This window comes from Choloepus didactylus (assembly GCF_015220235.1).
Source record: "Choloepus didactylus isolate mChoDid1 chromosome Y unlocalized genomic scaffold, mChoDid1.pri SUPER_Y_unloc1, whole genome shotgun sequence".
Classification (NCBI taxonomy): Eukaryota; Metazoa; Chordata; class Mammalia; order Pilosa; family Megalonychidae; genus Choloepus; species Choloepus didactylus.
The window spans coordinates 2,636,818-2,654,255 of NW_023637624.1; the positions used below are offsets into that span (position 1 = coordinate 2,636,818).

General features: G+C 38.9%; 1 protein-coding gene and 1 pseudogene across 1 annotated transcript in view; both read right to left on the reverse strand.

Moving 5' to 3' along the window:
* DGKK (diacylglycerol kinase kappa) overlaps positions 1-12,015 on the reverse strand; it is a 105,080-nt gene extending 93,065 nt beyond the window's left edge. Inside the window, 1 exon segment of the mRNA XM_037824678.1 lies at positions 11,854-12,015. Coding sequence (XP_037680606.1) covers positions 11,854-12,015 — 162 coding nt within the window.
* A 6-nt stretch (positions 12,016-12,021) lies between these two features.
* LOC119525883 lies at positions 12,022-15,711 on the reverse strand (annotated as a pseudogene).
* Positions 15,712-17,438: the final 1,727 nt, after the last annotated feature.

Sequence of the window (17,438 nt, forward strand, 5' to 3'; positions counted from 1 at the left end):
TTAAACTCCCCAATAAAAAGACATAGACTGGCAGAATGGATTAAAATACAGTACCCATCTATATGCTGTCTACAAGAAACTCATTTTAGACAGAAGGACAAAAATAGGCTGAAAATGAAAGGTTGGAAAAAGATATTTCACACAAACAACAACCAGAAGAAAGTGGGAGTAGCTATATTAATATCAGACAAATTAGATTTCAAAAGTAAAACAAATAAAAGAGACAATCGTGACACAATATATTAATGAAAGGGTCAATTCATCAAGAAAACATAACAATCGTAAGTATTTATGCACTAAGCCAGATGGCCCCAAAATATTTGAGGCAAACACTGAATGGAGAAATAGATACCTCTATAGTAATAATTGGAGACTTCAACACACCACTCTTATCAATGGATAGAATATCAAGACAGAGGATCAATAAGGAAATGGAGATGTTGAATTGTACAATAAGTGAACCAGACTTGACAGACATTTATGGAACGCTACATCCCACAACAGCAAGATACACATTTTTCTCAAGTGTAAATGGAACATTCTCTAGGATAGACCACATGTTGGGTCACATAGCAAGTCTCAACAAATTAAAAAATATTGCTATTATAAAAACGACTTTCTCAGATCACAATGGAATGAAGTTGATAATCAATAACATGTAGAGGGTCATAAAATTCACAAATATGTGGAAGCTAAACAACACACTCTTAGAAAACCAGTTGGGGGGGGAGAAACAGAGAGAGACAGAGAGAGAGAGAGAGGGGATGCAAATAAATACAATCAGAAATGGGAAAGGAGAAATAACTACTGACCCCATAGAAATAAAGGAAATAATGGGAAGAAATTATGAGCAATTATATGCTAATAAACTAGAAAACTTAGACTAAATGGACAATTTCCTAGAAAAGCATGAAAAACCAATATTCACTCAAGAAGAAATAGATGACCTCAACACACTTATCACAAGTAGAGATTGAGTCAGTCATCAAAAACTCCCCAGAAAAGAAAAGCCCAGGACCAGATGGCTTCACATGTGAATTCTACCAAGTATTCAAGAAAGAATTATTACCAATCCTGCTCAAACACTTCAAAAAAATTGAACAGGAGGGAAAGCTACCTAACTCATTCTATGAAGCCAATATCACCCTAATACTAAAGTCAGACAAAGATAGTACAAAAAAATTATAGACTAACCCCTTAGAGAATATGGATGCAAAAATCCTCAACAAAATACTTGAAAATTGAATCCAGCAGCACATTAAAAGAATTATACACCACAATCAGGTGGGATTTATTCCAGGAATGCAAGGCTGGTTCAACACAAGACAATCAATTAATATAATACACCACATCAATAAATCAAAGTGGAAGAACCACATGATCATCTCAATTGATGCAAAAAAGGCATTTGGCAAAAGTCAACATCCTTTCTTGATGAAAAACACTTCAAACGATAGGAATAGAAGAAAATTTTCTCAATATGATAAAGGCAGTATATGAAAAACCCATAGCTAATATCATACTCAATGAAAAAAGACTGAAAGCTTTCCATCTAAGATCAGGAACAAGACAGGGATGCCCACTGTCACCATTATTATTCAACATTGTGCTGGAAGTTCTACCTAGAGCAATTAGGCAAGAAAAAGAAATAAAAGACCTCTAAATTGGAGAGGAAGAAGTAAAATTTTCACTGTTTGCAGATGACATGATTTTATATGTAGAAAATCCAGAAAAATTTACAGCAAAGCTATTAGGACTAATCAATGAATATAGCAAAGTGGCAGGCTACAAGATCAACAGGTAAAAATCTGTAGTGTTCCTATACACAAGTAATGTGCAGCAGGAGGAGGAAATCAAGAAAAAATTCCATTTACAATAGCAACCAAAAGAATCTAGTATTTAGGAATAAACTTAACCAAGGCCACAAAAGACCTATACAGAGAAAACTATAAGAAACTGCTAAAAGATATCAAACAGGACCTAAAATTATGGATGAACATATCAAGTTCATGGATTTGAAGAGTAAATATATTTAAGATGTCAATCTCCCTAAACTGATTTATAGATTCAATGCAACACCAATTAAAATCCCAGCAACTTAGTTTGCAGAAATAGAAAAACCAATTATCAAATTTATTTGGAAGGGCGAGTTGCCCCAAATAGCCAAAAATGTCTTGAGAAAGAGGAACAAAGTGGGAAGTCTTACACTACCTGTCTTTGAAACATTTTACAAAGCTACAGTCATCAAAACAGCATGGTACTGGCATAAGGATAGCTATACTGACCAATGGAATTGAATTGAGTGTTCTGAAATAGACCATCACATCTACAGACAATTGATCTTTGATATGGTAGTCAAGCCAAAGCAACTGGGCCAGAGCATCCTCTGCAACAAATGATGTTTGGAGAACTGGATATCCATTTTCAAAAGAATGAAGGAAGCCTCTTATCTCACACCTTAGACAAAAGTTAACTCAGAATGGATCAAAGACCTAAACATTAGTGCTAAGACTATAAAACTCTTAGAAGAAAATGTAGGGCAGTATCTTAAAGATCTTGTGACAGGAGGTGGTTTCCTTGACCTTACACACAAAGCATGAGCAACCAAAGAACAAACAGATTAATGGGATGTCCTCAAAATTAAATGCTTTTGTACATCAAAAGACCTTGTCAGAAAAGTAAAAAGGCAGCCTTTGCAATGGGAGACAATATTTGGAAACCACATATCAGATGAGGGTTTATTATCCAGAATACATAAAGGGATCCTACAACTCAGCAACAGAAAGACAAACAATCCAATTAAAAAATTGGCAAAAAAACATGAACAAACACTTTTCTGAACAGAAAATACAAATAGCTCAAAAAGAGATGGAAAGATGATCAACTTCACTGGCTATTAGGGAAATGAAAATCAAACCCACAATGAGATATCATCTCACACCTACCAGAATATCCATCACCAAAAAAAAGAAAGAAAGAAAATTACAAGTGCTGGAGAGGATGTGGAGAAAAAGGCAGTTAATTCACTGTTTTGGGGAATGTAGAATGGTGCAGCCACTATGGAAGGCAGTGTGGTGGTTCCTCAAGGAAGCTAAATATAGATTTGCCATATGACCCAGGTATTCTATTTCTAGGTATATACTCAGAGGAACTGAAAGTTAAGAAGTGAATGGACATTTGTAAACCAATGTCTACAGCAGCATTATTCACAATTGTCAAGAGATGGAAACAGCCCAAATGTCCATCAATGTATAAGTGGATGAACAAACTGTAGTATATACACATTATGGAATATTATGCATCTGTAAGAGAACAAAGTCAAAGAACATATAACAATGTGGATCAACCTTGAGGATGTTATGTTGTGTGAAGTCAGCCAGAAACAAAAGGACAACTACTGTATGATCTCACTAATATGAACTAACATTAATGATCAAACTTTGAGTGTTAAATGCTGATAACATCAGTTATTAGGAGATAGAAAGAGGATAGAGATTGGGCATTTGATTTGAAGGACTAGAAAATTTTCAACAGGATTGATTGTGTAGATCCAGAAATAGCATAATACTGTGTGATGGTAGCACAATATTGTAAGGACACTGAACAAAGATGTCTGTGAGTAAAGCTGAAAGAGGAGTGCTAGGGTCATGTATGACACCAGAGGTAAGGATAGATGATAAAGATTGGGATTGTATAACTTAGCAAAAACTAGAGTGGTCAATGATTGTGTACAAATACAAAATGTACAAATATAAAAATGTTTTTACATGTGGGAGAACAAATGAATGTCAACCATGCAAAGTGTTGAAAAGGGGATGGTATTGGGGAAAAAGCAAATTGGAGTCTATGATCAACAGTAACATTGTAATATGCTTCCATTAAATGTAGCAAAGGCAATATACCAAAGCTAAAGTGTATGAGAGGGGATATAAGGGAGATATGGGATTCTTGGTAGTGGTGGTGTTGTCTGACCTTATTATTATATTGTATTGTATTTTTCTTTTTTATTATTCTTAAAATTTTTTTTTCATAGGAATGAATATACTCAAGTGCTGATTGTGGTGATAAATGCATGACTATATGATGATACCATGAACACTGTGGATGATTGTATGGTATGCAAATATATCTCTATAAAATTGGAGGAAAAAATATAAATAGGAATAGAAGTGCCAGAGCAAACATGGAGAGAGGTATGTACTTATTTACTGTTGGGGAGGTAGAATGGTGTAGCCTATCTGAAGGACAGTGTGGTGGTTCCAGAAGAAACTAAGTATGTGAGTGCCATCAGGTCCTGCAACCTCATTATGGGGTATATACTTGGAAGATCTGAGAGCAGGATCATGAATGGACATTTGCACACTGTTGTTTGTGGAGGCAGTATTCATGATTTGCAATGGGTGGAGGTGGCCTAAGGGTACATTGAATGATGAGCAGAATGGTGAACTGTGATGTATTCATACAATAGAATATTGAGCAACTGCAAGAAGGAGTGAAGCTGTGAGACACACAAGGAGGTGAATGGATCCTGTAGACTGCATTTTGAATGAAGTACGCCAGAAACAAAAAGACAAACATTGTGATGCCTCATCAATATGGACTAACTACAATGTGTAAAATCAGAACTGAATCTTAGAGCACAGCTTATCAGGGGAAAACATTGTAATGATCCCTAGATTATAAGCTCATACAGCAGTCACATCTATTCCTGAATTGTAATGTCTATGTCCAAATTCTGAGATGGTGATCCCTTTGTGTATAACCTGGTTGGTCTCTGGAACATTGGGTATCTGTGTGACATCTGAAACTCAGAGCTTGAGCTCGCCAGATATGAATGTCAGTATTAGCACATACAGCAACTGTTAAAAAAGCTGAAAAGGAGTCCCGATTTCAATTAGAGATATGAATGAAACAGATCTGGTTAGGACTAAGGCAAATCAGGCTAAAGGGTTAAGGACAACACTGAGTGTGTTTTAAAACTTCAACTTCTGTGTGAGACCAAGGGAAGAGATATTTATTTGGTGCAGGATATGTATCTTCTATAGCACACTAAATAATTTAACTTGTACTGTCAGTTTATTCAAACACCATAATTACATGGAACTTTGAAGAGGAAGTGAGATCTGGTAGGTTTGTACAGGTTAGTGTGAAATGGTGATACATCCCAAAGTAATTTGGGCAGAGAATAAAAATATATATTCATGGCCCCCCTGAGGAGTTGGGGGAAATGGAGTAATGTTGGACGTCCCCATCTGGATTATTACTGATATTCTCACTAACATTGAGGACTGGCAATTTGGTATGCTGAGCCCTTGATCTTGGGGCTTGACCTTGTGAAGCTTGTTGATGCAATGGAGAGGCTAAGCCTGCTTATTAGGATGCCTAAGAGTCTCCCCTGGAGTACCTCCTTGTCACTCAGATGTGGCCCTCTCTCTCTAGCTAAGCCAACTTGGCAGGTGAATTCACTGCCCCCCACCCCATGTGGGACCTGACTCCCTGGTATGTAAATCTCCCTGGCAATGGAGGATATGACTCCCAGGGATGAGCCTGGACCTGGCACCACGGGATTCAGAAAATCTTTTCGACCAAAAGGGGGAAGCCAAATGAAATAAAATAAAGTTTCAGTGGCTGAGATATTTCAAATAGAGTTGAGAGGTCACTCTGGAGGTTATTCTTATGTGTTATATAGATATCCCTTTTTAGTTTTCAGTGTATTGGAATACCTAGAAGGAAATTCCTGAAACTGTTGAATTGCAACCCAGTAATGTTTATTCTTGAAGATGATTGTATAAGTGTGCAGCTTACATGGGGTGATGGTGTGATTGTGAAAACCTTGTGGCTCACACTCCCTTTATCCAGTGTATGGATGGATGAGTAGAAATGGGGACAAAAACTAACTGAAAAATAGAGTGGGATGGAGGGATGGAATGATTTGGGTGTTCTTTTTTATTATTATTTTTTATTCTTATTTTTATTCTTTCTGGTGTAAGGAAATTGTTCAAAAATTGAATGGGGTGATGAATGCATAACTATATGATGGTACTGTGAACAGTTGATTGTACACCATGGATGATTGTATGGTATGTGAATATATTTCAATAAAACTTAATTAAAAATAAAATGTGCTATCAATTGTAACAAATGTTGCACACCGAAACAAGGTGTGAATAATAGAATGGTATATGGGAATCCTGTGTTTTATGTATGGTTCTCCTGTAAACCCACATGTTCTCTAATAAGAAATGTAACAAAAAAGAGAGAATGTGTTCTTGTGCATAGATCTCCCCATATGGTGGACACCACTATGATGATCTCAGGGCCTCTAAGAGTCTATTGTACTGGAGCCAAACTGAAACTGAATACTGCCTCTGGCTAAGAGAAAAGGCTAATTAGGGGGAAGAAGCCATTCATCTTTCATGTATTCCCAGGGAATACCCATCCTCCAGTACTGGTCAGATGCATTTAAACAAGAATTAAGCGAATTCACTGAGAGCAGTATTTATGAGAAAACTAAAAGAAGTTCTTCAGGGTGAATGCAAGTGACTAGCAAACAGTAATTCAAATTCACATGAATGAACAAAGATCACCAGTAAAGGTATTTATGTGGATAATTATAAAAGATGGTAAGATTGCATATTTCTTTTTTTTTTTCTTCTCTAAACTGATTTAAAATGAACATTATGAAGAAGTGGTATTTATTTCAGAAATGCAAGACTGATTTAATATCCTAAGTAAATTAATGTTATATACATGATTAATACAATAAAATACAAAATCTACATGATGATTTCAATAGATGCAGAAAAAGCATTTGACAAAATCTGATATCCTTTCATGATAAAAAAAAAACAAAAAACAAAAAACACTCAACAGACTAGGAATAGAAGGGAACTTCCTCTACCTATAAAACCCATCTGTTTCAGTTTGCTAAAGCTGCTGAAAAGCAATATACCAGAAATGGGTTGGCTTTTACAAAGGGGGTTTATTAGCTTGTAATTTTACAATTCTAAGGCCATGAAAATGTCCCAATGAAGGAATCAAGAGGAAAATACCTTCTCTGAAGAAAGGCTGCTGGCACCTGGGGATCCTCTGTCAGATAGCAAGGCACATAGCCAGTGTCTTCTGGTCCTTCACTCCCAAGTCTTGTTGCTTTCAGCTTCTGGTTCCAGTGGTCTCCTCTCTGAGCTTCTGTGGGGCCTCTCTTAGCATCTCCAGGGTTTATCTCTGGGCTTCTCTGGTTTCTCTCTTAGCTCTCCGGGTGTTTCTCTTTCTGAGCTCTCTGGCTTTTTTCTGTCTTTTATTCTCTTCATAGAGGACACTAGTAAAGGATTAAGACCAACCTTGAATTGGGGTTGGTCACTTCTAAATTTAAATATCCTAATCAAAAAGTCCCACCCACAATAGGTCTGCACCTACAAGAATGGCTTAAAAGAACATGGCTTTTTCTGGGGTACATAAAAGCTTCAAACCAGCACATTCCACCCTTTGGACCCCCAAAAGACATGCTTTTTCCATATGCAAAAAATGTTCATTCCATCACAATATCACAAAAACCTAAATCATTTCAGTAACCATATTAAGTACAAAGTTTCATCAAAATCAGTTACAGGTGTGGCCTGTCCTAAGGCAAAATCCCCTCTGGCTGCATAGATCTGAAACCTAGAACAGTTTATCTGCTTCTAATATAGAAAGAAGGGACAGTCATATGATAAAGTTCCCATTTCCCATAGGGAGAAATTGGAATACAAACAGGGGTCAAAGCTCCCAAACAGTTCTGAAAACCTGCAGGGAAAACTCCATTAGATTTCAAAGTTTGAGAGTCATCTACAGAAAGATGTTTTATTCTTAGGGCTTGAGAGAGCAGCAGTTCCACCCTTTCCAAGGGCTTAGAAAACACAGCAGCCCTGTTTTCTCAACACTGAGGTGAAGGCTCCAATACCTTCAACATTGGGGAGACTGCCATGTTCTCCATTCCACCCTCTTCAAGCATTGAGGCAGCCACCTGGACTCTCTGCCATCTGCATGGCACAGGCTCACCCCTCTCCAAACAGTGGGGTCATAGCCATACTCTCCCCAATCCCCCAGGAATCTGCTCCACCCCCTCTGAAGCATAGGGCAGCAGCATTCATCCTGAATAATGGGTCGGCCAAGCTCCCCTCAATTTTCCAGACATCTGAGAGCCCTGGGGTGATAACACCCTTCCTGAACAAACTGGTGGAAGGCCCACCCTCTACAAACTCTGGACAAATTCACCCTTTCCGTATGCATGGGCAGGTCCACTTTACAGGCCCAAGGTTTCTTGGTTCCAGACCTTAGCTTCCATGATTCTGGCTTTGAAGACATTTTTCCTTCAATCTGTCCCTTTTCTGTTTGTTTTAGTCCAGACTGTCAGTGGTTCCATTTGTACAGATCCCACAACAAAGTTGTTGGTTTGCATGCAGCATACAGGGTTCCCAACTGTCAGACAGTAGGACTTTCCACAAATCCTTTCTGGATAACTCCTTTTCCAATTCTGACTTATGCTGAAATGGCTGGCTGGTTCTATTTGGTTAAAGCCTCACATGAGGCAATATCCTCTGGGGACTCATTTTTCAAAAGCTCAGAATTTTCCAAGCCATCAGTTTCTGGTTTCTTTGTACTCAAGTGTTCAGTTCTCAGCTTGTCCCTTTCTTTTCACATTTTACTATAAGGTACAAGGAGAAGCGAGGCTGCATTTTCCAATTTAATTTTCAAGTCCCTTCAGCTAAGTATCCCAGCTCATCAATTTCAAATTCTCCCTTCCATCAAACATCAGGAATCAATTTTGCCAAATTCTTTGCCACTTTAAAACAAGAATCTCCCTTCCAAAATTTTGCAATGACACATTCATCATTTATGTTTAAGACCTCATTGAAAGTACATTTAAAGTGCATATTTCTACCAATAGTCTGTTCAAAGCAATCTAGGTTTTTCCTATCAAGCATCTCACAATTATTTCAGAATCTTCCCTTTTCCATTTGTAAAGTCTTTCCAGCATTTTTGGTATTTGCAAATCACAGCAGCACCACACTTCTCTGGTTCCAAAATCTGTTTCAGTTTGCTAAAGCTGTCAAAATGCAATATACCAGTAATCGGTTGGCTTTTACAAAAGGGGTTTATTAGCTTATAATTTTACAATTCTAAGGACATTTTCTTTTAATCCATTCTTGTGAGTGCAGACCTATTGTGGGTGGGACCATTCAGTTAGGTTTTTTTCAATTGAGATGTGACCCACCCAATTCAAGGTAGGTCTTAATCCCTTACTGGGATCCTTTCTGAGAGGATAAAGGACAGGAAAAAAAAAAAAAGCCAGGGAACACACAGAGAGAAATACCCAGAGAGCTTAGAAAGAAACACCCAGAGAAGCTTAGAGAAAAACCCTGGAGATGCTTAGAGAGGCCCCACAGAAGCTCAGAGAGGAGACCACTGGAACCAGAAGCTGAAAGTAACAAGACCCAGGAGTGAAGGACCAACAGATGCTGGCCATGTGCTTTGCTGTCTGACAGAGAATCCCCAGATGTCAGTAGTCTTTCTTCAAAGAAAGTGTTCTCCTGTTGATGCCTTAATTTGGACATTTTAATAGCCTAGAACTGTACACTGGTAAATGAATAAATCCCCATTTTAAAAGCCAACCCATTTCTGGTATATTGCATCCTGGCAGCTTTAGCAAACCAAAACACCATCTATGAGAAACCCACAACAAGCATAGTTAATGGTGAAAGATTTGATGCTTCCTCCCTGCCCTGAGATCAGGAACAATAAAACAATATCTGTTATCATCATTTTTATTCAAGATTACTAGTCATTCTAGCCAAGGCAATTGGGCAAGAAAATGAAATAAAAGTTATTCATTTGGGAAAAAATTAAAACTATCTCTATTTGCAGGTGGCATGATCTTTTATACAGAAAATCCTAAGGAACCTACTAAAAACTATTATAACTAATAAATCAGTTCAGCAAGTTTGCAGGATACAATCAATATACAAAAATCAACTGTATTTATATGCAGTGGGAAAAGTAATCTGAAAATGAATTAAGAAAATAATCACATTTACAATGTCTTCACAAAGAATAAAATATCTAGGCATAAAATTAACAAAACAAGGCAGGACTTCAACACTGAAAACTACAAAACATCACTGAATGTATCTTAAGACTTTAATAAATGAGAAGACATATCAGGTTCATAGATCAGAAGATTAAAATCAGAAGATTAAAATTGCCATACTCCCCAAATTGATATGCAGATTCAATGCAGATCCTTAAAAATCTTAACTGTCTTGAAATTGAACAACATGATCCTAAAATTCATATGGAGTTGCAAGGGACCCAAAGTAGCCCAAAAAAGATTGCAAAAGAACAAATTTGGAGGATCTATACTTCCTGATTTCAAAACTTACTACAAAGCTATAGTAATCAAGACTGTGTTGTACTGACATATATAGATATATAGATCAATGGAATAGAATTGAGAGTCTAGAAATAAACACTTAGATGTATCATCAATCGTTTTTTTGTACAGCTGTTGGTGACACAGTTTATTATCTTGAAAACATGCCCTTTCCCAAAGTGCATTTAGTTCATGTGCATTTTTATATGAAAACATAAATGAGTGATGTCAAGGTAGAGTGGAGGTCAGGCAGCTGTTGTGTCATTCAGTAAGGAAGAGTTGCTCTTTCAAGCAACAGCATTTTGTACTCTTTGTAAGATGGCACTGGATCTAACTGTACCTTTCCTTAGGGCAGCCTTTCTAACTTCTGGTTTAGAAGGACACTCCTTCGGGGCTCAGGGCTTTGGCTCCCCCTCTCTGTCCTCCCTGCAGTTGTTGCTTCAGTGAACTGCCTCTGGAAAGCACTTCTGTTCTGTGATGGCAGTGGCAGAATGAAGTGTCAAGTGACACAGTATGGAATCTCAGCATACTCTTCTCATCTCCAAATGATCAGACCTGAAGATGTTTAATTTGAGACATTCTTTTAAAAGCAAGATGTAAGTTTTGCCAGTTTTTTTTTAATATGATGGTTAGAAAGCAAAAAGCAAGGGTGGTTCTGGTCACTATGCCACCCAACCCCCTCCTGGAGTCAGAAGCTTTCAGATAAACTCTTTAGGAAAACATTTTCTAAGTGGGGCTTTGAAGGCTGCTTTATACTGTCTGGCCCCTCCAAGCCCTTTGCATCCCACAAAAACATTTCCACAGCTTCAGAAAGAATGGATGCTACTTTGGTGATGTATTGATGCAGACGGACATCACCATGGCTCTCAAGTCCTCCACCTGGGCACCTGGGAACTTTCCAGGCTATTGGCAGCATACTCCTCATTCCAACCTGGTTTTCAACTCAGTTTCCACTCAAATGTGGGTGGGTCTGGGGAGTTGTCTGCATGCTCTCCTGGATGCCAGCAGTCATCTCACACTGACTGCATCCCTGGTAACTGGAGAAGCATAGCTGCTGGAGCAGGTGGGCCCAGGTGCTATCAGAGGACCAACTGTTTGCTACTGCCAGAGCCCAGATCTGCTGTATCACATTAGAACTACTACTAGGGCTGCATTCAGCTGTCACATCTGGCCTTTGTGTTTGCTTTTAGAACTCAGCGATGTGTATGGGCCATTGAGAATACAGATGAGAAGTGTCTACACTTGTGATGGCTTAAAAACAAGCCTCTGTTGTCTATGTGGAAGTCCTAAAGCAGCTAATCAAATCCTCTCCCTAATTCCCCTTAAAACCAGCTATACTTCCCCATCCCCATGTAGCCTCTGAACCTCCATCAGGACCAATCTGGTTAAGAATAGCTGGTGTGTTATTTGAAAGCATGGAAATTTCTGGGTGAACCTGGTGTTACTTGGGGGCAAATGGTGGCATTGTGACCAACACCTCCATGACAGAGATGAAAATGGGTTGATTGGAACTGGACTGGACCTGACTGGCACGCAGCCATGTCTGGGTGGTGGCCCTGGGCAGAGCTCAGATGGAAGCTCAAAAGGCACATGGTGAGGGCTGGCATGTCCTCTCAGTCCTCCATGCTCCCCTCGAGCCTCCGGACAAGGCTCTGATAGGTGGCTCTTTCTGAGCACCAGGAATGATATGTGCTCCCTGTACTCCCCTCCATGGGCCACCATCTGTTTCTTTAAGGATGATCACTAACCAGCCTCTGCCAGCTGAACAAACTCCTGAGGATCTGAAAACAATAATCCTGTAGCTTCATGTCTCACCACAGCAACATTCACAGGAATGTCCATTGCCAATACAGGGACTTCTAAATCCATTGCCTCCGGAATTGCAGCTGACATGCCTTCAGAAATGGAACTATTCACCACTGCAAAGCAATTTTTCATAACTGCATGGAGGTTTTCTCATGACATCTCTCCCATCAGTTGCACCCCAGTTGCGCTTCTTACTTTGGCTTTTACTTTCTTTGTAAACACTGGATTGACTTCAGGACCTACAATTACTAGGTAAACATTGGGCTCTTCTCAATGCCATTCTGAAAACACAGCCACCAAGTAAAGAGGGTCTTTCACTTGTCTGAGTCCACATATCAAAAGAAACACATGCAAATTATCAGCACTTTGGTTAATCCCTGAATGTTGAAGAAAGGTGTTCCCATTAAAGTTGGCATTTGGCATTGTTGTGATTCCTTGGCTCTGGACATAGATCTTGCTTTTAACACGCAGACACTGCATTTATGCTATTTCCTTCATTGACTCTGTGAAAGCAACAGCGATTCTGGCTTCTTCAAGAACTTCTCCCCTTGCAGCCTGGGAGGAGGGCTCAATTGATTTTTTTAAATTTTATTTTGAAATAAATTCAAACTTACAGGAACAGTTGCAAAAACAATACAAACCCCATACACATAACTCCGTCATACCCCAACCCCCCTCCCCTGATACCCCAATCCAATCCACCAACTTTAACATCCTGTCACACCACCATTTCTTTCTTTCCCTCCCTCTCTCCCTCCCTCCTTATCTATAATCCATCATCTATTGCTCTGTCCTCTGAACATATGAGAGCAAGCTGCACACATCCTTGAACAAACAATATAATTCACATACACGTTTCCCATGAACAAGAACATTCTTTTATGCAATTCCATTAAGCGTAGCTAAGAAGTTCAAGAAATTCAACATTGATACAAAGCTTACGTTCTATATTTCCTTTTTTTTCTTATGTTCCAACTGTGTCCCTTTGAGCCTCCTCTCCTACATCCTCAGATCCCATCTAGTATCAACCTTGGCATTTAATTGTCATTCTCTATTTAGACTGTCTTTTTTTTTCAATTGTGGAAACATATATACAGCCTAAATCTTCCCATTCCAGCCCCTTCCTAGCATTCCATTAGTGGGATTAATCACATTTAGAATGCTGCAATGCTATCACCTTCCCATCATCCAGTACTAGAAATTTCCCTTTGCCCCAAACAGAAACCCTACACTCATTTCTTAACTCCCCATTGCCCCTTCCCCCACTTCTCATAACCCATACTCTACTTTTCATCTCTATGGTCATATTCTGTGATACTTTCTTTGTGTTTACCACAGGGCCCAAATTTAACCTCTTAAATCTATAACAATCTTGTTTTTCTTTGATACGAACTTAACTTCAATAGGACACGTAAACTATGTTCCTATATACCACTATTCCCCCACCTTTATGTAGTTCTTGTCAAAAATTACATATATTACATTGAGTCCAAAACCATCAATTTATCATTACAGTTTATGTATTTTAGATCCTGTAGGAAGTAAATAGTGGAGTAACAAATCAAATATACAGTAGTATTGGTATTTATATTTACTGTGTGATCTTTACTGGAAATCTTTATTTCTTCATGTGGTTTCAGTCAATTGTTTACTGTCCCTTCCTTTCAGCCTGCTCAACTCCCTTTAGGATTTCTTAGAGTACTGATCTACTGGTGATGAAGTCCCTAAGCTTTTGATTATCTGGGAATGTTTCCATCTCCCCCTCATTTTTACCCTCCAGGTGTTTATGAATTCTCCAAGTCTCTGATGGTTATTGACTTCTATTTGTATTCATTGTGGTCAGAGAATGTGCTTTGAACAAATTCAATTTTTTTAAATTTATTGAGGGTTGTTTTATGTCCCAGCATATGGTCCATTCTGGAGAAAGATCCGTGATCACTAGAGAAGAATGTGCATCCCAGTGACCTGGGATGCAATGTTCTATATATGTCTGTTAAATTTCTTTATATCTCTCCCTCCTTTCTTTGTTTCTCTTTTTGTAGGGCTCCCTTTAGTATCTGAAGTAGGCAGGTCTTTTATTAGCAAAATCTCTCAGCATTTGTTTGTCTGTGAAAAATTTAAGCTCTCCCTCAAATTTGAAGGAGAGCTTTGCTGGATAAAGTATTCTTGGTTGGAAAGTTTTCTCTCTCAGAATTTTAAATATGCCATGCCACTGCCTTCTCACCTCCATGGTGGCCTCTGAGTAGTCACTACTTAGTCTTATGCTGTTTCCTTTGTATGTGGTGAATTGTTTTTCTCTTGCTGCTTTTAGAACTTGCTCCTTCTCTTCAGTATTTGAGAGTCTGAGCAGAATATGTCTCGGAGTGGGTTTATTTGGATTTATTCTATTTGGAGTTTGCTGGGCATTTATGCTTTGTGTATTTATATTGTGTAGAAGGTTGGGGAATTTTTCCCCAACAATTTCTTTGAATACTCTTTCTGGACCTTTACATTTCTATTCCCCTTCTGGGACACCGATGAGTCTTAAGTTTGGACGTTTTATTTTATCTATTGTTTCCCTGAGATCCATTTTGATTTTTTTGATTTTTTTCTCCATTCTTTCTTTTGTTCTTTCATTTTCTGTTCTGTGGTCCTCTAGGACACTGAGTCATTGTTCAACTTCCTCTAATCTTGTATTATAGGTATCCAGAGTCTTTTTAACTTGGCCAATAGTTTCTTTTGTTTCCATACAATCTTCTATTTTTTATTCACTCTTGCAATTTCTTCTTCGTGCTCTTCTAGGGTCTTCTTTATGTCCTTTATATCCCGTGCTATGCTCTTCTTCATGTCCTTTATATCCTGTGCCATGCTCTCATTGTTTGACTTTAGTTCTTTGATTAATTGTGCCAAGTACTGTGTCTCTTTTTCTCCATATCATCTGGTTTTATCATACACTTTAAGATTTTCTGTTGTTTTTGGCCTCTTGGCATTTGCTTTACTTGATAGGTTTCTTTCAGGTTATAAAAAATACCAACCTCTAATTTGTCAGATCTACAACTTGGTGGCATACACTTTATTTAGCCACCAGATGGCGTCCACGAGTCACCTATTCCCCTCAAGTCATTTCTCCCCAACTTCGTCTTTGTGGTGTGTGGGGATCTGATTCTTGTGGAGTTCAATTGGTGCACTAAGTTTGGGTGTGTTGTTGATGCTGTCCACCCTGAATGTGGGGCATGTGTCTGGGTAGTTAGGGAGGCAGGGCTGCTTAAATAATCAAAGCTCCCAGGTGTTTCCAGAGATTTAGGGCTGTTGCAAGAGTCTAAGCCTTCATTTCATTCTTGCCACAGATTGTCTCTGCTGCTGACCCACAAGTCCTTGGTATTGGTGTAGGGTCCCTGGGGTTTCTGAGCGGGTCCCCCTTCCCAGCTATGGTCTTCCAGGACCTCTGCTGAGGGAAAGCTGTGCCACATTATAAGTGCATGCTGGCACTCCAGGGAAGCCTTGGGCTGCTGGGCCATGCCGGGGAGTTCCCAGCCTGCTGTAAAGATGGTTGAATGGGGCATGTTAATTTCCCCCTTTTCACACAGCTCTTCCTTCCCAGCTCTGGGCCAATTAGCTGTGGATGCACTAAAGGCCACTGTCCGTGGCTGATATTGTGGCATGTGCATGGTGCTGTGGGAAACACTCCCCATCACACTGGGTTTCTTGGTGTGGCTCTGGGCTGTGGGTCCAGCCTCAGGCAGGAGCATCCCCAGTCCGCCAGGGAGATGGCTGCAAGGGGCATGATTTCCTTCTCTTTTTGGCTCCCCTCTGTCCCCCCTGGCCCTGAGCCAATCAGCAGTGGGTGTGGGAAGGGCATGGCAGGAACAGACTGAGGCATTGGTACAGCCTGTTCCTGCCATGCTTCACTGCACAGTTCTCCCTGTTGTATCTGCAGCTGCTTCTAGGTTTTTTTGTTTTTTTTTTTTGAAAAAGAACTAGTCCATCTCCAAATGCCAACCCATGGTTTCCCCACATCACAGCATGGCTGCCAGATTTTCAGCTGGCTCACTCACTAGTTTCAGAATGCAGACTCTCGGTTTTACCAAATGCACAGTCCCTGTGGATTTAGCAGACCTTGTCTGGCTGGTGCATCACTGGAACTGGTGTTCTGGGTCACTTTCTGGCTTTTATCTAGTATTTCTCATGGAGGTGTTTTTTCGCCCTGTCTCACCTAGCCGCCATCTTAGGTTCTCCTCAATTGATTTTTGACAAGGGTCAACACAATGCAATGGGGAACATAATAGTCTCAGACAACTGGACATTCACATGCAAAAGAAAGAAATTGGATCCCTTCCTTAAACTGTACAAAAACCTTAACTCAAAATGGATCATGGACTCAAATGTAAGAGCTAAAACTATAAAACTCCTAGGAAAAAGAACAGGAGGATATCTTTGTGACCTTGGATTAGGCAATACTTTCCTGGACATGACATAAGCATCAAAATAAAAAAAAAACAGATAAATTGTATTACATCAAAATTAAAAACTATTGTGCTGCAAATGATACAACCAAGAAGGTGAAAAGACAATCCACAGAATTGGAGAAAATATTTGTAAATCATATATCTGATAAAGGACTGATATCCAGAATATTTAAACAACCCATATAACTCAATACTAAATTTTGCCCAGTTAAATGGGCAAAAGATCTGAATAGACATTTCTTCAAAGAATATATACAAATGGCTATTAAACACATGAAAAGATGCTAATGATTAGTCATCAGGGAAATGCAAATCAAAACGACAATATATTTCCACTTCACATATACTAGGATGGTTCCAATGAAAAAGACAGACAATATAACAAGTGTGGACAAAGACATGGGGAAATTGGAACCCTAATTCATTGCTGGTAGGAATTTAAATTATGTAGCTACTTTGGAAAACAGTTTGGTATTCCCCTTAAGTTGTTCAAGATATAGCTACCATATTACCCAGCAATTCTGCTGAAGATCATTAAAAACATCTGTGCACACAAAGACATGTAAAGGAGTGTTCACAGCAGCATTACACCTAATAGCCAAAAAATGCAAACAACCCAAATGTCCATTGCTTAATGAATGTATAAACAAAAACTGGTATATCCCTACAATGGAATACCATTCAACAATAAAAGGAATGAAGTACTTATACATACTACAACCTGGATAAATCTCAAAAACATTATGCTAACTGAAAGAAGTCACAAAAGACCACATATT